Source organism: Lissotriton helveticus, chromosome 5_1 (assembly GCF_964261635.1).
Source record: "Lissotriton helveticus chromosome 5_1, aLisHel1.1, whole genome shotgun sequence".
NCBI classification, from domain to species: Eukaryota; Metazoa; Chordata; class Amphibia; order Caudata; family Salamandridae; genus Lissotriton; species Lissotriton helveticus.
This window is the reverse complement of record NC_136065.1, coordinates 2,137,553,662-2,137,579,796: the sequence shown is the minus strand read 5'-3', so window position 1 is coordinate 2,137,579,796 and position 26,135 is coordinate 2,137,553,662. Positions and strand designations below refer to the sequence as shown.

The 26,135-nt window shown below is 46.9% G+C and overlaps 1 protein-coding gene across 1 annotated transcript in view; it reads right to left on the bottom strand.

Annotated features, from left to right (window-relative positions):
- Positions 1-344: 344 nt before the first annotated feature.
- The window catches only part of LOC144752878 (uncharacterized), a 117,489-nt gene continuing 91,698 nt past the window's right edge, over positions 345-26,135 (bottom strand). Inside the window, exons 7-9 of the mRNA XM_078640707.1 lie at positions 25,382-25,482; positions 9,552-9,705; positions 345-530 (exon numbers count right to left, since the gene is read on the bottom strand). Of these exons, the coding sequence (XP_078496833.1) occupies positions 345-530; positions 9,552-9,705; positions 25,382-25,482 (441 nt within the window). The remainder of the gene's footprint in view (positions 531-9,551; positions 9,706-25,381; positions 25,483-26,135) is intronic.

Below are 26,135 nucleotides of genomic sequence, written 5' to 3'. Positions count from 1 at the left end.
TATGCAACTAAGGTGAACTTCTGACTTCCTTCGACTGCAATTATTGTAACTTTAGAAATGAACACGGCACAGATCTGTAAGAATGCTCTTTCACAAATGCATGTTTAGAATATATGCAGTGAGTCCACACATGAAAAACAAGCATATGCAATGCAATAGGCCTCGCATTTAGGAGAGTTAGAGCTATTGGCATTGTAAATGATAATGTATGTGTTTGTCTTTGGGACCTTATAAGTGTTTAGCCATGCAGCATATTATCCATAACGTCTGCACACACCCACAGACCGGGAGGTGCAGTGGATACTGGAGCAGACGAAGCGTGCACAGTGTACCAAGATGTCACCTTAAAGAGGCTGCAATGGCACCAATCCACCAAGAGATGTTACCTTCTGAAAGCTGCAAGGGAGACCCTTCACCACTAGGTGTCCCTTCTGGGTGAAGTAAAGCACGCTGCAGTACCACTGCTGGTCCCTAGATGGAGTGTTAAGTGAAAACAGCAGCCACAAATCTTTCATATATTTCACCTTTGGCTGATGAAAAACGAAAACATGCATTAAAAGTGGAATAAATGTGAGGCCATCATCTCTCTTCAACACCGTCAGCAGCAATAGTTACGCTTCTTTTTTGTTTGGGTGCCTCTGTAAGGATGCCACGCAGGGAAACGAGCTAGGGGTCAGAAATCACCCCATGGTCTGGTCGAATTATTTATATAATATATGTAAGGAATGTGCAGAGCATTATAAACACAGCCACACTCCTACTGAATTCAGGTTTTTGCCATGTTGAAGTAGTGTCCCAAAACACCTGTGCCCAGAGTGAGCCTGTGGTGCTGTGAATGGGTAGAACAAACTGAGTCTGAGTGCAGCACGCACAGACGAGTGTGGCTTAACTGCCTGCTAGTGCCATGCACTGCTCCATCGCCTGCCCCAGATATCAAACCGTGGCTCCCGGGGATTGGTGATTGGTTTGCTCGTGGCTCCATCTGGACTCTCACCAATCACATTCAGACGGGTAGCCAAACAACAGCATCCTCTGCTGTTCGATGGACATCATTTGGCGACTTTAGCCCCAGACAGAAAAGAAAGGCTACAAAGGGGTGCGCTATAATGAAACGAAAATTGAAGTATGACTTCAAACTGTGTTGGCCATATTGAAATGTACTGTAATCTAACAAAACTGAATAATTTATTATACTAAAAAGATAATATAGTGAAGGAGCAGCAAAGACCCAAACGCAGTTAGCATATTCAATGTAAGAACAGAAAATACTGAATGGCGACGAGCAGGAAACCCTAAAAAGAAAAGACGAACGCTAAAGCTGAACACACACAGCACGAAAGATATGAGCCGGGCGCTCACGTGCACCAGTAGTCTCACGTGCTGCTGTTATCTCAGGAATGCAGGTAGCCATGTGCTGAGTGTAGGCAAGAAAAGCCAAAGTAGTCCTCAGTGCAACACATAAAGATGGAAAGTGTAAGGACACCGGATTTGGTCAGTGCTCCGTGGCGGTAAAGCAGAAACACAAAGGGGGAAAAAGAAGAAGGATTGACAAGTACCAAGCAAGGATTTCTGAAAGACACTGCCGCTAACAAATAAAAAGCAATGCCAAGCAATGGGCGGAGTTTAACTCCTCAAACCATTTACAACAGGTCGCTAAGCTACCTCGCAAGCACTGTATAGAATCCACCTAAAAACAAAGAGCTTTTAAAGGAATGGTTTAATTGTCCGTTCCCAGTCTCTGTACATGTAATGTAAATTTTTTTGTGATGTTTTTATTTGGCCGTTAATAAAGGCCCACCAGGTTTGGAAAAGACATTCCGAGGTACCCTTTTCTTAGCTGTACTTTTCTGTTTTTACGAAATTGTCGAAGATTTCAACTTTTCACTCAGCCCAGCCTAAAGTTATAGAGGGTGTCTAAGAGACGCGGACTGGGGGTCTCTCCCTAAAGCATGTTTGACTAATACCACCCACCCATTTCTGATGTCCAGGTGACCTTCTTGAGCCTGTATATTCACCACTTGTCAGCATTACCTATAGAGTGAACCGGAAGTAATCAACACAGGTGCTTTAAAACTGGAGCTTCCCATTATTCATGCTTCGGGCGGTATGGGCGGGGAGGGGGGGGTTACTGCAGATGCAGCATTATTAAAAACAATGGGCACAATTCACAAAACTAACTTAAGACAAAATCCTAACCTTACTACCATTTTGCTATTCACAGAAGGCACTTACTCATTTTGCTATTCACAGAAGGCACTTACTCATTTTGGTATTCACAGAAGGCACTTACTCATTTTGGTATTCACAGAAGGCACTTACTCATTTTGGTATTCACAGAAGGCACTTACTCATTTTGGTATTCACAGAAGGCACTTACTCATTTTGGTATTCACAGAAGGCACTTACTCATTTCGGTATTCACAGAAGGCACTTACTCATCAATAAGTAAGTGCCTTCTGTGAATACCAAAACGAGTAAATGGTAGTACGTGTAGGATTTTGTCTTAAGTTAGTTCTGTGAATCGGGCCCAATATAGACACTGAATTCTCAAAGAGGCACTTCAAATGCTAACAGGTCAATCACGCTACCTAATAAGGCTTGCAAAATGTTAAGGTTCATGATCATAAGATAATATCTCTTTTTAATTCAATAAAAGATTTATTTACAAATACCTCTTATTACAAATACATAAACAGCCAACATATACAGTGATCTATGGATACATTTTGCACAAAACAGAGATGTCATCAGGTGCTCTCGTCTGGGTAGGCCAGCTCTAAGATGATCCATTTTGTAAAAGAAACACTTCTATTGTGAAATATGGTTTGTTTCTGGATATTACCGTGCTCAGCAGCAGAGTTGATGGGTCTACATCATGGGAGTGACATGTTGATGCTTTCACTTGTATAGGGAGGCTGGAGAGGGTGTGAGGAAGAGACACAAGACATCATGGGGTGGTATTGTAGGGTGACATGTTCAATGCCTTCACGACTGGCCGGGGGGGTATGAAGCACAGACAACTCTCCATGGTGGTGCATGATGCGGAGTGACATGTTGACGCCTTCACATACATAGTGAGACAGAAGAGTGTGTGAGGCAGACACAATGCATCAAGGGGGCGATAGTTTAGAGAGGCCGGTGAGTGTGTGAGGCAGATAGAAGACGTCATGGGGTGATATAAGGTGGGTGACATGTCTTCATCCGTTAGGACGGCCAGACAGTGGTGAAGAGAGGGACAATAGACTCACGTCCTTCGGTTGAGTGAGGCCAGGGATTTTTTATCTACTGTCAGATGAGAGACTGAGAAGGAAATAGTCTTTGAAAGAATTCTATGGTCCAGTCATGTCTTCGTAGCATCTACTCCTTCGAGGCGCTTGTCACCCTGGCCTTTCTGTGGCTGTTGAAGGCACGGGGTCTCATTCTCCACCGGGTGGGATACAATCGCTGATGCTTTGAGGGACTGGTTGGCAGCAATGATCGCTCGTGCACCACTGTGGTCCTGAACCTCTCAAGGCGTATGTCCTCTCAGGGACTCATCTGGACAGTCATTGTACATTGGGTCCATTATTCACCCCTTTCTGGTCTGGCTCATTCCACAGGTCTCTGGAAAGAGCTGAGGCCTCTCATCTCTCAGGTGGGCAGTGGTGGCTGGAGCTTGAATCAGGGGTCCTCTCTGTGACCTCTGCACTGAGGCTTCCAGTGGGCTCTTCAAAGGCACTTCCTGACCTCTCCTGTGGGGTGCGGTGAGTGCCCGTAGCTGTGGTGCGGAGTGGCTGATGGGTGCGGTCACTGCGGCCCTCCCTTGGTACGGCCAGTGACACTGGACACTGCTCGCTCTGCGCAGGATCTGGGGGTCTGCAGATGTGGCTTTCAGTTCATGCCAGAAGAGCTGTATATCATGGGTCTCTTTGCTGGGTTCCTGCTCACTGTACACCACCTGGCTTCACGACTCGGCTCCCGGTAGCCCACTTCCACGACCACAGGTTCAACCTGGTCCTCCATCTCTTGAGTGCTCTGGTCCCACAGCTGCCTGGTCCTCCAGCTCTTGATGTCTCTGGTTCTTCAGCCGCCTGGTCCTCCAGCTCCTGAGGGCTCTGTTCCCTCAGCCGCCTGGTCCTCCAGCTCCTGAGGGCTCTGTTCCCTCAGCTGCCTGGTCCTCCAGCTCTTGACAGCTCTGGTTCTTCAGCCGCCTGGTGCTCCAGTTTTGAGGGTCCTAGTCCCTCAGTCACCTGGTCCTCCATCTCTTGATGGCTCTTGTCCCTCGGCTGCCTGGTTTTCCAGCTTTGAGGACTCTGGTCCCTCAGCCACCTGGTCTTCTAGCTCTTGAGGGCTCTGGTCTCTCAGTCGCCTGGTCCTCTAGCTCCTGAGGGCTCTGGTTCTTCAGCCGCCTGGTCCTCTAGCTCCTGAGGGCTCTGGTTCTTCAGCCGCCTGGTCCTCCAGCTCCTGAGGGCTCTGTTCCCTCAGCTGCCTGGTCTTCCAGCTCTTGAGGGCTCTGGTACCACAGATACCTGGTCCTCTAGCTCCTGAGGACTCTGGTCCCTCAGCCACCTGGTCTTCTAGCTCTTGAGGGCTCTGGTCTCTCAGTCGCCTGGTCCTTCGGATCTTGATGGCTCTGGTCCCTCAGCCACCTGGTCCTCCAGGTCTTGAGGGCTCTGGCCTTCAGCCGCCTCGTCCTCCAGGTCGTGAGGGCTCTGGCCCTTCAGATGTCTGGTCTTCTAGCTCTTGAGGGCTCTGGTCTCTCAGTCGCCTGGTCCTCTAGCTCCTGAGGGCTCTGGTTCTTCAGCCGCCTGGTCCTCTAGCTCCTGAGGGCTCTGGTTCTTCAGCCGCCTGGTCCTCCAGCTCCTGAGGGCTCTGTTCCCTCAGCTGCCTGGTCTTCCAGCTCTTGAGGGCTCTGGTACCACAGATACCTGGTCCTCTAGCTCCTGAGGACTCTGGTCCCTCAGCCACCTGGTCTTCTAGCTCTTGAGGGCTCTGGTCTCTCAGTCGCCTGGTCCTTCGGATCTTGATGGCTCTGGTCCCTCAGCCACCTGGTCCTCCAGGTCTTGAGGGCTCTGGCCTTCAGCCGCCTCGTCCTCCAGGTCTTGAGGACTCTGGCCCTTCAGACGCCTGGTCTTCTAGCTCGTAAGGGTTCTGGTCCCTCAGCCGCCTGGTACTCCTGCTCTTGAGGGCTCTGGACCTCCAGTCGCCTGACCCTCCATGTCATGAGGGCTCTGGCCCTTCGGCTGCCTGGTCCTCCTGCTTTTGAGAGTTATGGTCTTTCAGCCGCCTGGTCCTCCAGGTCTTGCGGGCGCTGGCCCTTCAGCCGCCTGGCCCTCTTTCCTGGTGCTCTGTGGGGGGGGCGTGGACTTGTCTGGCCCCCCTCAAGGCTTCCTGCAGTTGCTGGCACTGGTGATGTTGTCTCCTGCGTGGCCTCTCCATGCAGCATCCTCACCGGAAGGCCTCTTGTAGAAAAAAAAACAATACCTCCTGTAAGTGTAGGCAGCGCCAGGGCACAGCAGGACAGCATTCATTGTCGGGTACAGTGGTTCACCCCTCCCTTGCACAAATCAACAAGCATGTGTGATGCAATAGTTCTTGCATTGCTGGAAGTTTGAGCTATTGGCGTTGCTAGTAATAAATAGTGCACTGCCAAAAGCTCTAAACGTTCAGTCATACGAATGCAACAAATGTTTTCTTTTTCTATTTATTTAGAAAGTTTTTAACTGTGTTATGTGTCGTAATTGCACTGGTATAGCGCCTACTGCCCCTGACGAAGCGCTGAAGCTCATTCTGTACATTTCCTGGATGAAAACAGAGCACTGGCGTCTCCCTCACTCCATTTCACTTAAAACTTCTCCGCCAGGCCAGAAATGCCTACAACAGGAACATCCTCAAGTCGAAAAAGAATTCTTCAGATCGGAACTGTGGAACGCCAAGAACAGACCCCGCAAGCTCTTCGAATTGGTCAAACACCAATCCAACAAACTGGCCAAAACTTCGAAAGAGACTCCTAAGTCACTTATATCATCTGCGAAATTCTCCTCCTTTTTCTCTGACAAAATCACAACCTTAGGAAACGAACTCAGATCCGCCACTTGCTCTCAACCCCTTCCTGATCGGCCTCTTCCTTCTGCGTCGCCCCCTCAGGCCTCACCCAAAAACCAAGCGCACTGGACTGATTTAAAACTCTATGACGAACACTCCGTCTCTGAAATCTTTTCCACCTTAAACCTGAACAACCACTTTAATGACCCGCTCCCCTCTAACTGCCTAGCTGCCGCCACCCAATCCATCATTCCTAACTGGACGACAATAAACAACGCCTCCCTTCTTCAGGGATTGATACCCGACTCTCTGAAAGTCGGCCAAGTCCTCCCCATCTTAGAAAAACTGTTGCTTGATCCTGCCTTCCTGGCAACTTTAGACTTATTTCTAACATCCCTCTCTTAGCCAAAGTTCTAGAGAAGTGTGTACAACAGCAGCTAAACCAGCATATCGCAACTTCCATCTACTAGATGATTTCCAATTCGGCTTCAGACCTGGGCGCAACACGGAAACCGCCATTCTCCACATTGTTGATGATGCCTTCCAAGGCCTTGACCAAGTCAAAACCTGCCTACTAATCCTCTTTGATCTTTCCTCGGCCTCGAAATACTACTCGAATGCCTCAAACTCAGGATGGTAATGGATGGCGCTGTTCTTGAATGGTTCAGGTCCTTCCTCCATAACCGGAAACGGAGATTCTTCATTAACTGCAACCTGTCCGCTACCTCTCCGGTCACTGTTGGAGTCCCCCAAGGATCAACCCTGTCCCCAACCCTCTTCAACCTTTACCTAGAACCGCTTGCCGAAGTACTACACACTGCAAATATTTCCTACCATATGTACGCTGACGACACCCAGATCTACTTCAAAATCTCCTCCCTCTAGGAGATTCTTTCCCTGAATGAGGCCTTGAAATTGACTGTCCTCTGGCTCTCCTCCAACCAATTCAAACTCAACGCAAAGAAGACAGAATCCCTACTAATCTCACCTCAGAAAACTAACTATGAGACTCAGATATGGATTAAGGCCATCACTGCCTTGAACTGCCCTCAAACATGTTGGATTCGGCCAAATCCCTTGGAATAACCCTTGACTGCAACTTGAATATGCGGGACCACATTAACTCGATGGCCAAATCAGCCGGATTCCACCTGAGCTACATAAGGAAATTGAAACCCTTCCTTGACACTCCCGACCTAAACATGGCAGTCCAGGCACTAGTCATCTCCAGACTCGAATATGGCTGCGCTACCCTCTCGGGCCTCCCCAAGATCCCCCCCAAGATCTGCCGGGCACCCTTAAAAGCCTGCCTCAATAAGGCCGCCAGACTACTAACAGTTACTAAAGACAGAGGTCCCTAGAAACGAATGTTGGTGATCAAATTAACATACGCTAAATAGACAGTATGCTCTTTGTCCAGCCGGACAGAGTTTATTTAATCAATGTAGGAAAAAACAAAATTCTTATCAGTAAGTGGGCACAACCTGTGACCCACAAAAACAGGAAAAACACAGCAACAAAATAGGAGACAGGAAAATTCAGGCAAAAAGAAAAGAGGTCTGTTTCCTAGTAGTCAGTAGACAGACTTGATTGCATATAAGTGCCATTGCGCAAAACATTTCAGAATTATTAAGGCATATGGACACTAATGATAAGAATTTTGTTTTTTTCCTACATTGATTAAATAAATTCTGTCCGGCTGGACAAAGAGCATACTGTCTATTTAGCATATGTTAATTTGATCACCAACATTCGTTTCTAGGGACCTTGTCTTTAGTAAGAATTACGTGCCCAAGGTCCCTAGTATATTGCCTTTGGGTTCCCTTGTCCTTATAAATAGCCAGACTACTAACAGGCTCAAGGAAATTTGACCACATTTCACCTCATCTAAAAGCTCTGAACTGGCTTCCTCTAGAGGCCACAATCCAACTCAAATTGGCATGTATCACGCACAAGGCATTATACTCAAACTCCCCTGCATATCTTGCCCAGAAACCTATGTTATCCGGAGGAACCAGAAACTCCAGGACAACCAGAGACCTCTTGCTCCAACCTGCACATTTGTGGAGAAAGAAAACTTACAATCGGGCCTTCTCTGGGGCCACACCAAGAATATGGTACTCACTCCCAACCGCCATTAGAAGAATCCCTTCTACGGCTTGCTTAAAAAAAGATGCGAAAACCTACCTCATGGGCAAATTCCTTGCCTAAATCTTGCCTTCTAATTTCCCAGAGACCTTGCTCTACCTCCGACTGGTGTATCCCCTGGAGTACCTAGTCACTATCCACCCGCACCTCCGGGCATCCCACAGTGAACTTGGGACCTTGCGTTTCTCCCAAAATGTGATTGTAAATTTTACATACTAGCCCTTTATCCCTTAGGTATCCAGTCCCCCCGCCCTCCCCAGTCTTTTGTATACTACTATTGTTTACTGTAAAGCGCTCTGATACCCTAACGGGTCAAGTTCACGCTCTAAAAAACTCAAAATAAAGAAATAAATAAATTGAAAAAATAGTGCTCTGTTCTGATTTCTGCTTGAAAATGGGCTAGGGTCAGAGCTAGAATTAAGCTACATTTCAAAACAAGCATTGACAAAGTCAACTGTTCTAGCCAATGGGAGGAGTCATGTAACATCACACCGCCCACCACTGCAGATCACCACCAGGAATAGATCAGTGACATCACACTGCCCACCACTATAGATCAGCATCTGGAATAGATCCATAGATCCACTGACATCATACAGTCCCCCACTGCAGTTCACCATCTGTTAGAGATCACGTGACATCACATTGCCCCCACTACAGATCACCGTCTGGGAGGGGTCATTTGACATCATACCGCCCACCACTGCAGATCACCATCTGGAAGAGATCACGTGACATCACACTGCCCACCACTACAGATCACCATCTGTTTGAGATCATGTGACATCACATTGCCCCCATTACAGATCACCGTCTGGGAGGGGTCATTTGACATCACACTGCCCACCACTGCAGATCACCGTCTGGGAGGGGTCATCTGACATCACACTGCCCACCACTGCAGATCACCATTTGGGAGGGGTAATGTGACCTCACACTGCCCACCACTACAGATATCACTATGTGGGAGGGATCAAGTGACTTCACACCACCCATGACTATAGATCACATCTGGAATAGCTCTACTGACATCACACTGACCCCCACTGGAGATCACTGTCTGGGAGGGATCCTATGACATGACACTGCCCACCACTACAGATCACCATCTGGAAGAGATCAAGTGACGTCACATTGTCCACCAGTATAGATGACCTTGGAGGTCCAACGGCTAGGACAGTATGGAGCCCATCAGACCACAGGAGCGATGCGCTTTAGTCTTGCACCCAAGCCGTTGACCAGGGAACCAAAAGACCAGAGCTTTCAGCTTTGTTTTCCACTCGCACACATGTGGTGATCTGTCGCAAACCGCTCCATCTGCCTGGCTCCCAGTTCTATCCTGCGAGAGGCGTATTATGCGCTGTAAGAACAGGTGTTACCTGTGCAGCACCTTTCAGGGTGGTGAAGAGGGCGGCATCTGGCTTCATGAGGTTCTGTTGTCCTGTTTGCTGACTGGGGGGCTCAGTGGTCTCCGCCATGGTGACTTCTGACGTTCTGCGTGTCGTAGCGTTATTGCCATCTCCCATGGGCTTCCTGTGAATGTAGAACAACTTGGATTGAACCATCCATGAAGTACATCCCTGTGGAACCTGAACTTCTGTTAACTGGGTGGACGGCAAAGCAAGGGCAGTGCTGAGATGCCTATGTCTGGCTGGGGCGTGAATGGAGTTTGACTGGAGTGTCTATCTATCTCTCTATCTATCCATCTATCTATCCATCTATTTGTCCATCTATCTATCTATCTATCTATCTATCTATCTATCTATCTATCTATCTATCTATCTATCTATCTATCTATCTATCTATCTATCTATCTATCTATCTATCTATCTATCTATCTATCTATCTATCTATCTATCTATCTATCTATCTATCTATCTATCTATCTATCTATCTATCTATCTATCTATCTATCTGTCTGTCTATCTATCTGTCTATCTATCTATCTATCTATCTATCTATCTATCTATCTATCTATCTATCTATCTATCCATCTATCTATCTATCCCTCACTCTATCTATCTATCGCCCGCACTCTAGCTATCTATTGCCCTCACTCTATCTATCGCCGCACTCACTCTATCTATCGCCCTCACTCTATCTATCTATCTATCTATCTATCTATCTATCTATCTATCTATCTATCTATCTATCTATCTATCTATCTATCTATCTATCTATCTATCTATCTATCTATCTATCTATCTATCTATCTATCTAGCATTTATAGAGCACATAGCTATCCTTGGGCATCCCAGGGTTGGCAGATTGACACAGACTGACCAGAGAGATTTAGACAGGGCTGCTCTCGCAAAGCCAGGTCTTTAAATGTTTTCGGAAAGGGAGTTCCTTGTTGGCTGTCCGCAAAGTGTAGGGGAGGGAGTTCCAAAGTTTGGCCACATTGTGTATGAAGGACCGACCTACCATTCTGTCTCTTTTAGGTTCTTGTAGGAACCATGGCCCGGCGGGCATTGGTGGAGCACAAAGTTCTGTTTGGAGTGTAAAGAGCGATCAAGGGTCGCGAGGTCAGGGGGCCTTTGTCTTGGAGTGCCCTATGAGCCATAAAGAGGGCTCTGAATGAAATTCTCTGGGCTAGTGGTAGCTAGTGGAGGGAGATCAATGCTTGTTGAGCAGACTTGTGCCCCGGGATATTAAGCAGAATCTGAGCTGCGGAAGTCTGCATCACCTGTAGTTTTCTGATGACCATTTTTGGTGCTCCAAGGTACAATGAGTTTCCGTAGTCCAGGCGGGAGAGAATGAGTGCCTGGACCACTTGTTTTTTTGAGGATGAGGGGAACAGATATAGAATTTTTCACAGCATCCTGGGGGTGCTGTAGCAGGTACTCACTAGTTTTGTTGCTTGGGTATCCATGGTCAAGGAGTTGCCCAACCATATCCCCAGACTCTTTATAGTATCTTGGGGGCGGGAGGAGTACCCACGCAGACTGTCCAGCCCAGAATAAAAAGGACATGCACAGAATTGTCAAGAATCATAAGCTCTATTTTGTTCCCATTTAGTTTGAGGCAGGAGCTGTTCATCCATGTGGATACTTCCTCGAGGCAAGGGTCTAGGGTGGGGGAAAGGTGGTCTTCGTTGTGAGAGAGAGCGAAGAGCAACTGTGTGTCGTCCGCATATGAGATGATAGAAATCCCAGCTGGGAGGACGATATCTGCTAGGGGCGCATGTACAGGTTGAATAGAGTTGTGCTCAGTGATGAGCCGTGACGGACTCCACAATTAAGCTGAACGGGATGCGAGGTGCAGCATCCTTCGAAGACCTGGAAGGTCCTGCCTTCAGGAAGGAGTGGAACCCGGAGAGGGCTCGTCCAGAGGCCACCGCACTGTATATTCTATCAATAAGAATCTTGTGGTTTACAGTGTCAAACGCTGCACTTAGATCAAGGAGAATGATGGCTGCTGAGCCTCCTTGGTCCAGCAGCGTTTAAGCTTCCTCCACCACTGCCAGGAGAGCTCTTCCTGGACCATGTTTAGGTCGGAACCCCGTCTGAGTGGGGCGAAAGATACTGTGGTCTTCTAAAAGTTCTGAGAGGGACTGGTTGACATATTTCTCCGGGACTCTGCTCAGCCGGGAAGCAGCACGATTGGTCGATAGTTTCCATGGTCGAAAGGATCTAGGTTGGACTTTTTCAGTAATGCTTTAACCATGGTGGGTTTTCACACCACGGGTACTGTTCCTTCGGCTAGGGAGAGGTTTTGCATTTCTAATAGAGTGGACAGGATCTGGTCCGCTGCTTTAGCATGAATGCGTGGCGGAGCAGGGTTCAAACGTGATCCTGACTTAACTTTACTGAGGGTGGTAGACAGGTTATCTAGCGTCATATCAGGAAAAGTTGTGAGGACGATATTGCCACTTTCCCGTTAATTCCCTATTAGCAAATTGAGGCAGACTAGATAGATATCATGGATTTTTTTGGGGGAAAATTTAGCTAAGTCATCCCACCGAAGTATGGAGGGTGGGATAGTCGGACCGTTTGAAGGGGGCTCAAGTAGATTTTTAACAATTTTAAACATTTCACGTGGTAAATGCAAGATTGAGTTTTTTTTGCCATAGTATGTTGCTTGGGCACTTTTGATTTCCATGTGGTATTGTCTGATGGTTGCTCAGTATTTTAATTTGCTTATTTCACTGTAATCTTTCCTCCACATCCTCTCAGCTTTTTTGTGCTCTTGCTTTACCGTCTGGAAATTGGAGTATACGAGGGGGCAGATGTGTCTTTTGTGCATCTGGTGTAAGTTGTTATGGGGATCACTTGATCAAGTGCGTGTTTGATCCACTCAGAGACCTTCTTATTGGCTACGGAAGGGTTGAAGCCCAATTGAGGTTGTGTGTTATTAAGGACCTCTTTCCATGTATCGCCGCATAGTTTAGCCCAACTGCGATATTTCCAGGTGGTTGGGGTGGGAGGTAATGGATTACAAGGAAGGTACAGGATCAAGGGGGTCTTGTACTTTTAGTGAGATTCGAGTGTGCCCTTGACATTGGTGGAGTATATATGGAGCATGGCTCGACGTCAGTGGAGGGTGAGTGAAGTGTGGCTGGACCGGCTGGAATCTGGCAGGGTGGTGGTTTGTGCATAAAATCAGTAAAGTGTGGCTGAAGTCAGTGAGAGGTGGCTGGGGTGTGGCTGGACCATGACTGGGGCATTGCTGGCACATGGTCGGAGCATGCCTCGAGCGTCAGTGGAGGGTGGCTGGAATGTGGCTGCGGAGTACTGTGGTATATAAATAAATAATACCGGATCTATTTTTGGATGAATGAATAACAGATAGCTCAATAAAATAAGAGTCAAGATTCGAGGTAGTAGGAGTTTCTGCAGGTTTATTACAGCATAAGGACAGGATCAGGACAACCTGCATAGGATGACCCAGCAGCTGCTGGGGCCGGGTCTGGGATGAGCGCGCTAACATTTAATAACAATACATCAACTTATATACATAGCGCAAACACATAGCATTACATTGCAGTAGGCGTAGCAGTGGGTGGAGCAGAAGGCGTGACGCGTAGCAGTCGCGAGAGATAACAGTAAAAGTAGGTGTAACTGGGAGTATACATAGACATGTGATGCAAACGTAACAGAATATGTCATGAATGGGCGGAAACATTGGAGGGGGCTACCTAAGGAGCCGGGACCTCTAACCTAATGGTGCGCGAAAACTGACAATGACGTGTTACTAGGAGAAGCTGGGGGCTACGAACTCTGTGCTAGGAGCAGAGACTAGAGTCTGGAGGGTCGGAGCGACATGTACCTAAACCCTATCTGGTATCTGATGTTTAGGGAACATGTTGATATAAACTAGAAGTCATGAGGGGAAAAGCTAACTTGACTCTAAGACTGGACCATGCATTATTCTACATGTAGTGCGTGATGAAGAATATTAAATGACCATTAATACAGTATTTCTCTAACGTGGAGACGAGAAGGCTAGACAATGACGGAAACTATTGATGCAGTTCAGTAGCTTAGGAATGCAGAGAAGAAGGACTGAACTGATAGCTGGAATCATAACACACTCTTGGCAGACTCAGAGGCAGAGCCAAGCTGCACCGGGCACTGCGAGGCAGGAAGTAAGTGAAGGGTCGAGGATACAGGTGGGGGCTGTATCGCTCCTCAGCGAGGCTTTCAGGAGACAGGAGCTGAATCTGATGTCCGGGCCCTTTTGAGGCCTGGAAACGGGGACTTTATAATGGAATAACGTGCACACTGAGAAACGTGGCAACGTAGCTTTACATAGGCCTGATATTCGTAGTATTCACGAGGACTGGAAAATGACATACCAGAGGTGGACACAACTGGAATTGCGTCATTAATCGGACATGGGGAATAACATATGCATATTGGTCATGCACACATAACATATGATGGATAAGGCGTAGGGACACAGAACATGGCAAAATTTACTTTTCCACATTCCCTCCTTGTCACTACGTTTCCATCAGGAAACATCAATTTTCATGATACCCTCTATCATTTCATACAGTACCATTTGCTCGTCTCGAATTGTCTTGGAACGGGATTTAGAACGGGGCTTGGAACTAGGAATACAAGAGGTAGCGCACATGCTGCAAATCGCAGGGCCACATTGTATACAGAGGCAGCAGCTAAATATGATCGCTACTGCAATACCTAGAAAGGACAGGACTTTCCATCCCCATGCGGAAATTATATTCCAGAACCAACCGGACCATGTCCAGGTGCCTGGATCTTGGTGTAACAGATGGGCAATTTTATGGAGTCTGGTTATAGCTGAATAAACAGACGGCGCGTTATTTGGAATAAAAATGCAGCAACTAGATCCGATGACTCTACAGGCCCCGCCCCTATCGGCCAGTATGACGTCAAGGACGAGACGATTTTGCAAAACGACAAATCTCATAGCAGATTGTTCTTCGGTTAAGTTACCTAGAGCAGAGGCAGTCTCATTTACTACAGCTTCAAGGGTTCTTGTTAACCTACGGATCAGTTTACTATTCTGGACAGGTCCTACGAAGAAGAAGAAACCTTTATTGAAATCTGTATACTGTTCTAGAGTAGTTTCAGTATAATCGACAATTGGGGACTCCCTTCTATGTCTAATGTGTACTAGATGTGTGTTTCTGTGATAATCAGATGGGGCTAGGAAAACAGGTGGCAGTAGGAAGGCAATGTAACAGGTTCCCTCCCAATCGAGGGGCAGACGGACATATGCGGTTTGACCACAAATAAAATAAGAATGACGTGAAGCTTTGAAAACAGATTTCCCACTGTCACTATACTTGATAACAGTAGTACATTCACTATGTCCTACGTGTACGGAACCATAATTACGGACACATAATTCGCCTTTGACTGGTAGTACTGAAATAGCAGGTAAGTCTGGAGTAGTATCAGACTGAACATTCAGGACCATAAAATTCGACGAATAATTACCTAAATTATATACTTCATTTTCTAGATCTAAACCTGTTCTGTGGGGGAGACCTTGCTTGTCTGGAAAACATGTACTGTTAAGAAAAGACATATCTGTTGAGGATGACGTTAACGTGGACCATGCTCCACACGAACCGTTGTGTGAGAATGGATAAGGAAACAGTGGCAGAACTCCCTTCGGTGTCTGAAAAGGGGGGAGTCGACCACACACCCAACAATTAGTGGCATTGCTGGTCTGGTGTGAATAATGTAACATACGGATAAATGTGTTGTTGCGCATAGCGAGGCGGTATGAATATTCGTGAGGAGGCAGATCACTAAACGTGTGCTCTACTGTAGCATTAGCAGACATATTTACATGAGGAACTGGAAAATACAGATAGAACGCATAGCTGGTGCAGGAAATCATTATGCTGATGAATAATACGAAACTCAGAAAAACGATACATCTGATTGAACTTTGACTGACTCTCTCACTATGGGGGTCTATTTTATACATGTCAGAAACAGTCTAACCGTTTCACCTAGGGGAGGACTTATACAATCAAACTGACTGACTTATTTTACTAGACCTGAGCTTTAACTTATACTCCTGCTGCGGAGTTTTCTCTAACAAGGGAGGGGTTGTAATAATGTCTTGTGCGGGACAGTCCTTTAAAACAATGTTCTGGCAATCTTTCGAATCCTGGGAAATGTTTTTAGAAACAGATTTCAATCCTTTAAAAAGTTTAATATGAGAAAGGTGGATCCATCCTTTTCTGCCTTCCAACTTGACGGCAGTACGGGTGGTCAAGAGGACCTGACGTGGCTCCTTCCAACGTGGTTCCAGCGGACTTGATCTGTCGAAATTTCTGATCATCACTAGGGAGCCTGGAACGATCTCGTGCGGTGCCACCTCGGTATTGTCTGGAAAGGCGGCAGCAACCTGTGAACGACATGAGTTGAGGGCAGACATCAAGGAAGCTAGGTAATCTGTCAGCATATTACATGAAACATCAGTAATACTTCGGGGTCTAGGAGTACCCCACATGTTAGGGGGGCGGCCGAATACGACCTCATACGGGGACAGACCTGATCTGGAATGTGCGACCATGCGCATATAAAACAAAGCGACTGGCAGAGCTACTAGCCAGTCCACACCTTTTTCTTTACAAACTTTGGCAATACGGATTTTCAGGGTCTGATTATGTCTCTCGACGAGACCGGCTGCTTCAGGATGGCGTACACAATGGAACTTCCACTGGTACCCTAACAAAAGGGAAACGTGCTTCATGAGTTCAGATGAGAATGGCTGGCCGTTATCAGAATATACGACTCTAGGGAGTCCATATCTAGGGAAGAATTCACGAACCAACTGCTTGGCAGTGGTCGCGGCTGTGTAATCTGGGACTGGATATGCTTCTGTCCACCTGGACAAAGCGCATACTACTACAAGGACATACTTGAAACCTCGACATCGCTCCATTTGAATATAATCCATCTGGAGGACCTCAAAAGGGTGGTCAGGGGGCTGGAAACCACCTTGTTCCACCGGGACACTTTTACCTGGATTAAACTGACAACATATCATACAGGTGCGGACTTTCTGCTTGGCTGCAGCTCGTAAATGCTTGTTGAACCAAATGTTCTGGATACTATCTAACATAGCTTTTTCTCCTAAATGTGCGGGACTATGTGCGGTATTGATAATGACTTGAACCATAGAATCGGGGAGAAACCATGTGGCTCTACCCTTCGTTAACCATCCTTGATCTGTCTGGACCCCTCCTTGTTCAGACCATTTCTTGATTTCATTGGGAGTAGCATGTAACTGGATATCTATGACATCTTGTGTAGGGTCCTTAACTGTCATGCATGTAATCGGATCTGGAGTAAGTGTCATGTTAACTGGAATGTCTAGAGTCTGTGCTGTAAGCTTGGCTGTGCGATCTGCTAGATCATTACCTTGGGAAATAATGTCTGTAACTTTCGTATGTGCTTTGCATTTCATGATAGCAATGGATGTCGGTAAATGTATGGCATCTAACAGGGCTTGAATAAGGAGACCATGCTGAATCTTGGTTCCATGAGAAGTCATGAAACCTCTCTCCTGCCAGAGCACTCCGAAGTCGTGTACAACTCCGAATGCGTAACGTGAATCTGTGTAAACATTAACTTTCAGGTTCTTGGCATGTATACAGGCTTGTGTCAGAGCGACTAGCTCTGCTGCTTGAGCGGACAGGGTATCAATACGGTGTGTTTCAATAACTTCGGTGTCAGTAGTTACTGCATATGCTGCGACTAGTTCTCCTGTACTAGTTCTCATACATGAACCATCCACATAAAGTGTCAGGTCAGGATCTGGTAATGGAATGTCTGTCAGGTCTTGTCTTGGCTTTGTCGTAATATTAACTACTTCCACACAATCATGTGTGTCTGGATTTGAATTAACTGATGGTAACAGTGTAGCAGGATTCAGAACGTTGCAGCGTCTAATTTCTATGTGTGGCTGGAACAGTGTCAATTCATAACCTGTTAAACGTGCAATTGTCAAGTGCTGAGTTTGTGTTCGGTTTAAAAGAACTTCTACTGAATGTGGGACTTGTACTGTCAGGGAATGCCCTAAAACTATGGAATCACTTTGTCTGATAGCTAGTGCTGTGGCTGCAACTGACTTGAGGCACGCAGGCAACGCCTGGGCGACTGGATCTAATGTGCTCGAAAAATAAGCACAGGGCTTGTATTGTCCTGCTTGATCTTGTGTGAGAACGGATAATGCTGTACCTTCGCGTTCAGTAACGAAAAGTGTAAAAGGCTTACTGTAGTTCGGTGTAGCTAGAACTGGAGCTTGGCATAAAGCTTTCTTTAACTCGTTGAAACTAAGTGTATGGTCAGATGTCCAAGGGAGGACAGTCGATACGGCTGCCTCCTGTGTCGTTAACTGTATCAGTGGCTTGGCTAGAAATGCATACTGGGGAATCCATTGTCTACAATAAGAAGTAAGGCCGATAAAGGCACGTACCTCCTTCTGGGTTCTGGGCTGGGGAAGACTCGCTATTAACTGGATACGGTCGGGTGTCAACTGCCTACCCCTCTTGGACAGCAAGTGTCCTAAGTATACCACTTGCTGGACACAGAATTGAAGCTTCGAAGGTGACACCTTGTGCCCCATCTCGGCTAGAAAATACAAGACTGTAAGTGATGCTCGCTCGCAGGCACGTTCAGAACGGGCTGTGATCAGTAGATCATCGACATACTGGAGTAGGGCAGTGTCAGTTGGCATGTGAATATTGTCTAGTTGTCTCTTGAGTGCTTGACTGTAAATACTAGGACTTTCTGTGAAACCTTGAGGAGCGCGTGTGAACATATAGCTCCTTCCATTTAAACAAAATCCGAAAAGAAACTGGCTGTCTGGATGAATGGGAACACTGAAAAATGCATTCTTGAGGTCTATGACAGTGAAAAACATGGCTTCGGAATCAATAGCAGTTAACAGGGAAGAGATATCTGGGACAACTGGGTACTGCGGAATAATACATTTATTAAGCTCTCGTAAATCAATCACTAATCGATATACTGGGGGTGCATTTGGATCAGTACGTTTCATGACTGGAATGATCGGAGAATTGCATACATTGGAGTCAGTTTCTACGACTACTCCTTGAGCCATGAGCTCGTCAATAATTTTGGATAAGGCTGCTACAGCCTCGGGTGGCAATCTGTACTGTCTGATTCGTGGTAACACTACACCTGGTTTGAGAGTCACACGATGGGGTGTGATTTGCATGTAACCTACATCAGTTGGACCTTGCGCCCATAAGTGCTGTGGAACATTAGACAATCTGGAATCAAAATCTCGTAATACATAGTGACCCTTAAAGTCACGTAGGAACAGACGTATTCCCTCTGGGGAACAGCAAATAACTGCACCTAACTCTTTCAGTGTCTTAATGCCTAACAGATTTTCTGGACATGACTTAGTAAGTAACAGATCAGTAGTGCGGGACAATGGACCTACTTCTAGAGTAACTGGCTTAGATATCTCATTAACTATTGGCTTTCCCGAAAATCCAAGGGAAACATTTCTTGAGCCTGAGAGCGGAGCCCCTGGAACTTCGGCGTGACTAATTGTGGTCCTACTTGCCCCTGTATCGATCAAAAACTTTCTGTCTTTCCCTAATACTTGACTGTGAACATAGGGACCTTCTTGATCTACAGGTATCTCGATGAGAGGCAAGCCTACCTCCCTCTCTAGGCTGTTTCATGAATATGGCTGGTACTCTGGATACTCGGACTGTGCATACTGGTACATCTGTGATGTGACATGCTGTGTTGCAGCGATAGGCTGCGGTGCGGGAACTGTCTGTTGTGCATTCTGTGGCTGAGAAGTCTGTGAAACTTGTTCTTGTCTAGGCGGACGTGGTCTTTCTTTAGTCTTACCAGTAGCTATATTATGTTTCAGAACTGCACACTCGTTTATAAAATGACCTGGCTGTTTACAATAATTGCAGTTCCCTCTAACGGGAGCTGCAGGATGACTGGCTTGATTCGGACCCCTCTTCTGACTGTCTTGAGGAACAGATTGTGCAACTAGTACTTTCATTTTCGTGTCTTTCATACGTTTTCTCTCGTGTTCTTGCTCTTCCCTGATTCTATTCTGGTGATACTGGAGCATCTGGAGCATCTGGGACGGGGTATTAGCTTGCCAGGTGCTTTCGACTTTCAAAACTCGATTTTTAATTTGTGGACTTGAATTCTCGACTAATTTGGTAACAAAAAGATGAGGGTATGACTCACTACTTGTCTTGAGACCACTGTTGATACTGAAACATTTTTCAAATCTAGAATAAAAATCACTAATATCTTCATCTTGTTTCTGTTTACAGGCTGAGATTGCATCCCAGTCTTCTTTTCTCGTTGTCAATAATCTGGGTAAAACTTGAATCAATAATTCTGGTAATTCTTTACATTTATCTCCAAGACCGGTACCTGGTACTCGTGCCTTGTCTTCAGCTTCTAGAGCTGCCCAATCGATCTTTTTCTCTCCCACCTCCCATTCTTTTTCTTTTAACTTTTCATATACCCCTGCGGGCAGCAGGACTTTTAACATTTTAATGATATCTGGGTAAGTGTATTCTCCCATACGGAGCATGTCTTTTAATTCTCTATGGAACCCTGCTGGATCTTTGTCATGACAGGGAATTAATTTCTTCATTTCAAGAAGTTCCATCTTTGAAATCGGAGTGTATACAAACACTCGTTGCATTACGCCACCCGCCCCTTGGACTGGGTGGACTTCTCGTAACGGATTCTGTCTGTCTATGTAAAATGATTTACTTTCTGGGGGTGAGACATGAACAAAATGCGGATTCAGGAACGTTCTATATTTGTGGCGCTGTTCTAGAATGATACTGATTAAATCGGTACCTAGACCTCTCCATCTATACTGGAGTAACTCGTTCAGGACATCGTGCAACGAACCTGGATCAGAGTGTTGACCCTCATACAGAGTAATGAGGTGCTGGATCATATACATACCCACCAGTCGCTGCTCGGCTGGGGGCAGTTTCAGAAACATTTGTGCCACTATTTCGTCTGGAAAAGTGGTAGAATCAGTAATCCATCGGACTGCTGATCGGGCTAGTTCTTGTTCATGCATAGTACTTAATTCACTGTAACCGATTCGTGATTTCAGAATGTGATCGGTAGCTTGAAATACTTGTTCTAGAGAACCTTGTTCTGGAGCTGGATGATGAAAAATAGACTTGTATTCTAGACGTAAATGGCGATCTGGAAATCTAGATTTTCCTACATACGCTATTCTGGCGGAATTCTCGTCTTCCTCTTCAGGATCAGAGATACTTTCTTTCTCGCTTACTTGTGCTGCTTTACGCTGTTCGTGTATCTTTATTATTTCTTTACGAATTTTCTTGTACATACTTTCCATGGCACCGACGGTCTTGTGCTTACCCTCGGCTATATTATCACTCCACCTTGTCAGGATTCTCATTTCGGCGGGATCTTTAGACGGGTAGTCTTGTTCTCTTATTAGACAATTGATCAGGAACTTTAATATCATGAGCTGGATCTCGGCTTTCCTTTGAGACATAATCTCACCAATACTTTCTGGATCATCCCCTGTACGGATGAAACGATATATTCTGTCTAGATCTTCTTTCATATTCGGTAAGGTGACTAGATACTCGGTCACTTTTCTTACACGGAATGAATATAAAACCATATTATCCTCGCCTGGGACTGGATCATAGCAACATTCGGCAAGGGATTTTCTTATTTCTGCAACAGACTGATATCTAGGCGTACGTTGTGATGCTTGTGCATGTAATTCGGCTAACGTTAAACGCTTGTGTGGCGGCGGGGTTTGAGGAAGACCTCCTCCTGCGGCCCCTAGGCTGGAATCGTCGACTGAGGCTCTTCGTCCTGGCAGAGTCGGTAATTGTAACGTGGGCTGGACTGGTATGGCGGACTGACCCGGGGGAGCTGTTAAGGGCACCCCGGTGCCTGGAGGAGCGGGAAGTGCCTGATTTACAGGGACTGGCGGAGCGCGAACAGGATTTGCATATTCTGGGACTGTGTCGTCCAAGTAGGACGAAATAAAAATATCAGCTGCGGTCTGTTTGTGACGTAGCTTGGTCGGAACTAATGGTGGCGGGAAATTACTGGATGCCTCTGGGGTCGCTTTCGGCAAACCTTCGGCAAGAAGAGGATACATACCCTTAATGAGGGCATGCCTCTGTCTGTCTGACTGTTCGGCTTTGACTTGTTCACCTATCTCGATTAATTCTCTTTCTTGGGCTCGTTCTTGGGATTCTCTACTTAGCTCTGACTTTCTAACTTCCTTTTCCGTTCTTCTATGAGCTTCCTTACGCCATAACTCGATGGCATCTTTCTGTGACTGTCTGGCTTTCTTTTTCCATAATGCTTCTTCTACTCGCATGATACATTCGGCATCCCATGTACCCGATACGGGCCATCTATACTTTTCTTCTAACTGTTTGGTATACTCTACCCATAAATCTAGATACATTATGGCGCTTATGCCATGTTTCTGATACATAAAGTGACCTGGACTGTCCCTAGGCGGGACAGGAACTGCTTCCTCTAACAGACCCTTTCTAGTTTTTAACTGACGTAACTTGGAAAAGAGCGGCATTGTAAACTTGAATCGGAACACAATACAATACACGAAAAACAATAACAATTAGGAAAACAATTCAGGCATACCACGACATTGGAAAGACATTAAACAACATTATAAATAACAGTTCGAACAGAATATTACCTGGAATACTGAGAACAGAAACAGAACAGAATTTCTCGAGAACGGAACAGACTAGAATTACTGGATGCACTGCTGTAACAGTACGGAACATACCGGTCCCATAAAGGGACGCATCAAGACCCGTATCCACCTAGGTGAACACTTCGTTTGTGAGTCTGGGCACCACCAACCCACGGACCAGGAGTCAATTTAGATTGGTCCTGTCTAGATACTACCCCAGCAATGGTACTCACCGGGCAGCACGGAACGGAAGGCCTCGGACGGGACTGGACTGCTACGACGACGAACTTCGGACTTCGGACTTCAGTTACGGGTGGGCCTCCGGATACCTCGGACCTTGGACTCTCGGCTTGGGCTCTGGTCGGGACTCGCCGCGTTCCTCCACCGTCTCGTTCGGATGCTGGACCGCCTCCTCCGTCTCCTCCGTGGGCCTGAGGGATACTTGGAGCAGAAATATCTGCCAGTGCACGGTATGGTTCCGTCACGACTGCAGAGGGTCAGGGGGTCGGCGTGGCTTCACCGACGCGTGGGGAAAGGGCAAGTCCCTATTCGGGCGCCATTATGTGGTATATAAATAAATAATACCGGATCTATTTTTGGATGAATGAATAACAGATAGCTCAATAAAATAAGAGTCAAGATTCGAGGTAGTAGGAGTTTCTGCAGGTTTATTACAGCATAAGGACAGGATCAGGACAACCTGCATAGGATGACCCAGCAGCTGCTGGGGCCGGGTCTGGGATGAGCGCGCTAACATTTAATAACAATACATCAACTTATATACATAGCGCAAACACATAGCATTACATTGCAGTAGGCGTAGCAGTGGGTGGAGCAGAAGGCGTGACGCGTAGCAGTCGCGAGAGATAACAGTAAAAGTAGGTGTAACTGGGAGTATACATAGACATGTGATGCAAACGTAACAGAATATGTCATGAATGGGCGGAAACATTGGAGGGGGCTACCTAAGGAGCCGGGACCTCTAACCTAATGGTGCGCGAAAACTGACAATGACGTGTTACTAGGAGAAGCTGGGGGCTACGAACTCTGTGCTAGGAGCAGAGACTAGAGTCTGGAGGGTCGGAGCGACATGTACCTAAACCCTATCTGGTATCTGATGTTTAGGGAACATGTTGATATAAACTAGAAGTCATGAGGGGAAAAGCTAACTTGACTCTAAGACTGGACCATGCATTATTCTACATGTAGTGCGTGATGAAGAATATTAAATGACCATTAATACAGTATTTCTCTAACGTGGAGACGAGAAGGCTAGACAATGACGGAAACTATTGATGCAGTTCAGTAGCTTAGGAATGCAGAGAAGAAGGACTGAACTGATAGCTGGAATCATAACACACTCTTGGCAGACTCAGAGGCAGAGCCAAGCTGCACCGGGCACTGCGAGGCAGGAAGTAAGTGAAGGGTCGAGGATACAGGTGGGGGCTGTATCGCTCCTCAGCGAGGCTTTCAGGAGACAGGAGCTGAATCTGATGTCCGGGCCCTTTTGAGGCCTGGAAACGGGGACTTTATAATGGAATAACGTGCACACTGAGAAACGTGGCAACGTAGCTTTACATAGGCCTGATATTCGTAGTATTCACGAGGACTGGAAAATGACATACCAGAGGTGGACACAACTGGAATTGCGTCATTAATCGGACATGGGGAATAACATATGCATATTGGTCATGCACACATAACATATGATGGATAAGGCGTAGGGACACAGAACATGGCAAAATTTACTTTTCCACAGTACCTGGAGCACCACTGGAGCACGGATGCCGCGTGGCTGGAAGGCCACTGCTGTCTTCCCAAGGACAGACCGAGCTCAGGAGGTGACTGGGAGCCATGTGCATCCTCAGCAGATGGCAGTCCTCTCTGTACAGGGCAGGGGTTTCCGCCTGTCGTCAGCACTCGAATCTGGCTAGTGAAAAATGTTGTGTGAATATGGGAGCCTGCAATCCTCAGGACTAGGGCAGGACTTTCTGTCTTGATGGATTAGGTGCTGTGTACGTGGAGGGAGCTTGTGAGAGAGGGAGAGCGACAGAGAGAGCTAGAGAGAGAGAGAGACCTCCTATCACCACAGGAACGTCACTTTTTACGATACTCCTGTGGGATAGGTGCTTCACCTTGTTTACAAGACGGTGTTAAGTCACTTAACGTGGCTTAACGCCAGCTTGTAAAGAAGACACCCTTTCACGCTACACTTAATAAATAATAATAAATCCACATTTGTAAAGCGCACACTCACCCGTAAGGGTCTCTAGGCGCTGGGGGCCGTCGGGAAGATTAAGCAAGCTATTGCCCAGAGTCACATCGTGCTGGGCTGATCTGCCGCCGGTGCCGGGGATCAAACCGTGATCCCCAGATTCCGGAGTCAGTCGCCCTGGCCGCGGCGCCACACCTCTTCCTTGCATAAAAGATGTGGGCAATGGGTGTTGCGGTGGGCGTTTCGTCACACCACCCATTGATTTTTATGCGGCCCTATGTTTACAAGGGTGGCGTAAATAGGAGGCAGCAGCAAAATTAAGGCCAGGGAAAACCTGATCTTAACATGGCAAAAAGAGGAGAAATGCTTGATTTCTCCTTGTTCTTGCTGTTTCCATGTGTGCCACGCAATGCAGCACACATAGAAACAGAAAAAGGCTATTTGTGAATGTTTATGTGCAGGAAAGTGCTGTATCATTGTAAATATGGAGAATTCCTGCATTTCTAAAGTGACGTCATTAGCAATTTTGGAGCTAACCCACGCTCCGCCACTTACCTGTAAATATACCCCAGTGTGTGTGTGTTGTGTGTGTCTGTGTGTATGTGGGTGTGTTGTGTGCATATGTGTGTGTGTGTGTATTGTGTGTGTGTGTTGTGTGTGTGTGTGGATGTGTGTGGGTCGGTGCGTGAGTGTTGGGTGCATGTGTGTGTGTGTGTTGTGTGTGTGTGAGTGAGTGTGTCGTCTTTCCTATCTGGTAACATCTCCAGCAGACACACCGCATACCTGTGGTCCACTGGCGGAGGGCTGGGCACACGTACAAGGTAGTTCTTTGCTCGTCCTTTCTTCATAAACATTGGCATGGCCAGCATGCGCGAGAAAGGGCCCTGTAAAGAGTACAGAGAAAGCGTCAGGGCATGGCACTTCAACACTGTCCATATATCCCACTCCTGCTGGCTGGGCGTCCGACTGCCACCCCAGCGCCACTGCGCTGGTGCCAGCTCCATGCCCTACAATTTCACCACAGTGCTGGCCACATCGCGCCACTGCCAGCTCCATGCAGTGCCATGCCACCGCAGTGCTGCCTACCCCCTCCCACAGCCACCACCATTCCCTGCCGTGCCATTGAGAAGTCTTTTTTCTGTTTTATAACAGTGTAATCCTGCATGAATGGCGGCCATCTTGATTCACCGGCAGCCATTTTGAACGCCTGCTTTGTTCTCTCTAGATGTCCGGGCCCTCTCCCTTCGCACGTGCCCCAGCCTCGCTTTCACTCTTGGCGCTCCAATGAGAGTGCAGAATCCAGGTAGAGCAGCAGTGGGGCTCCCTCTATACATTTTAGATTTAAGGTCTTTTCCCCCCACACTTCTCTTGAGAAAGCGGAGCTTCTGCGTACTCCCGCGTACAATCCTGTGGCCTCACCTTCCTACAACCGCTTATATGAAGAACATGTATAAAAGTGGGGGCAATCAGGGGGGGGGGATGCATTATATGCCCAGTCGCTTTGAGAAGACATAGCTCTGTCTCTCGGTGGCATAAT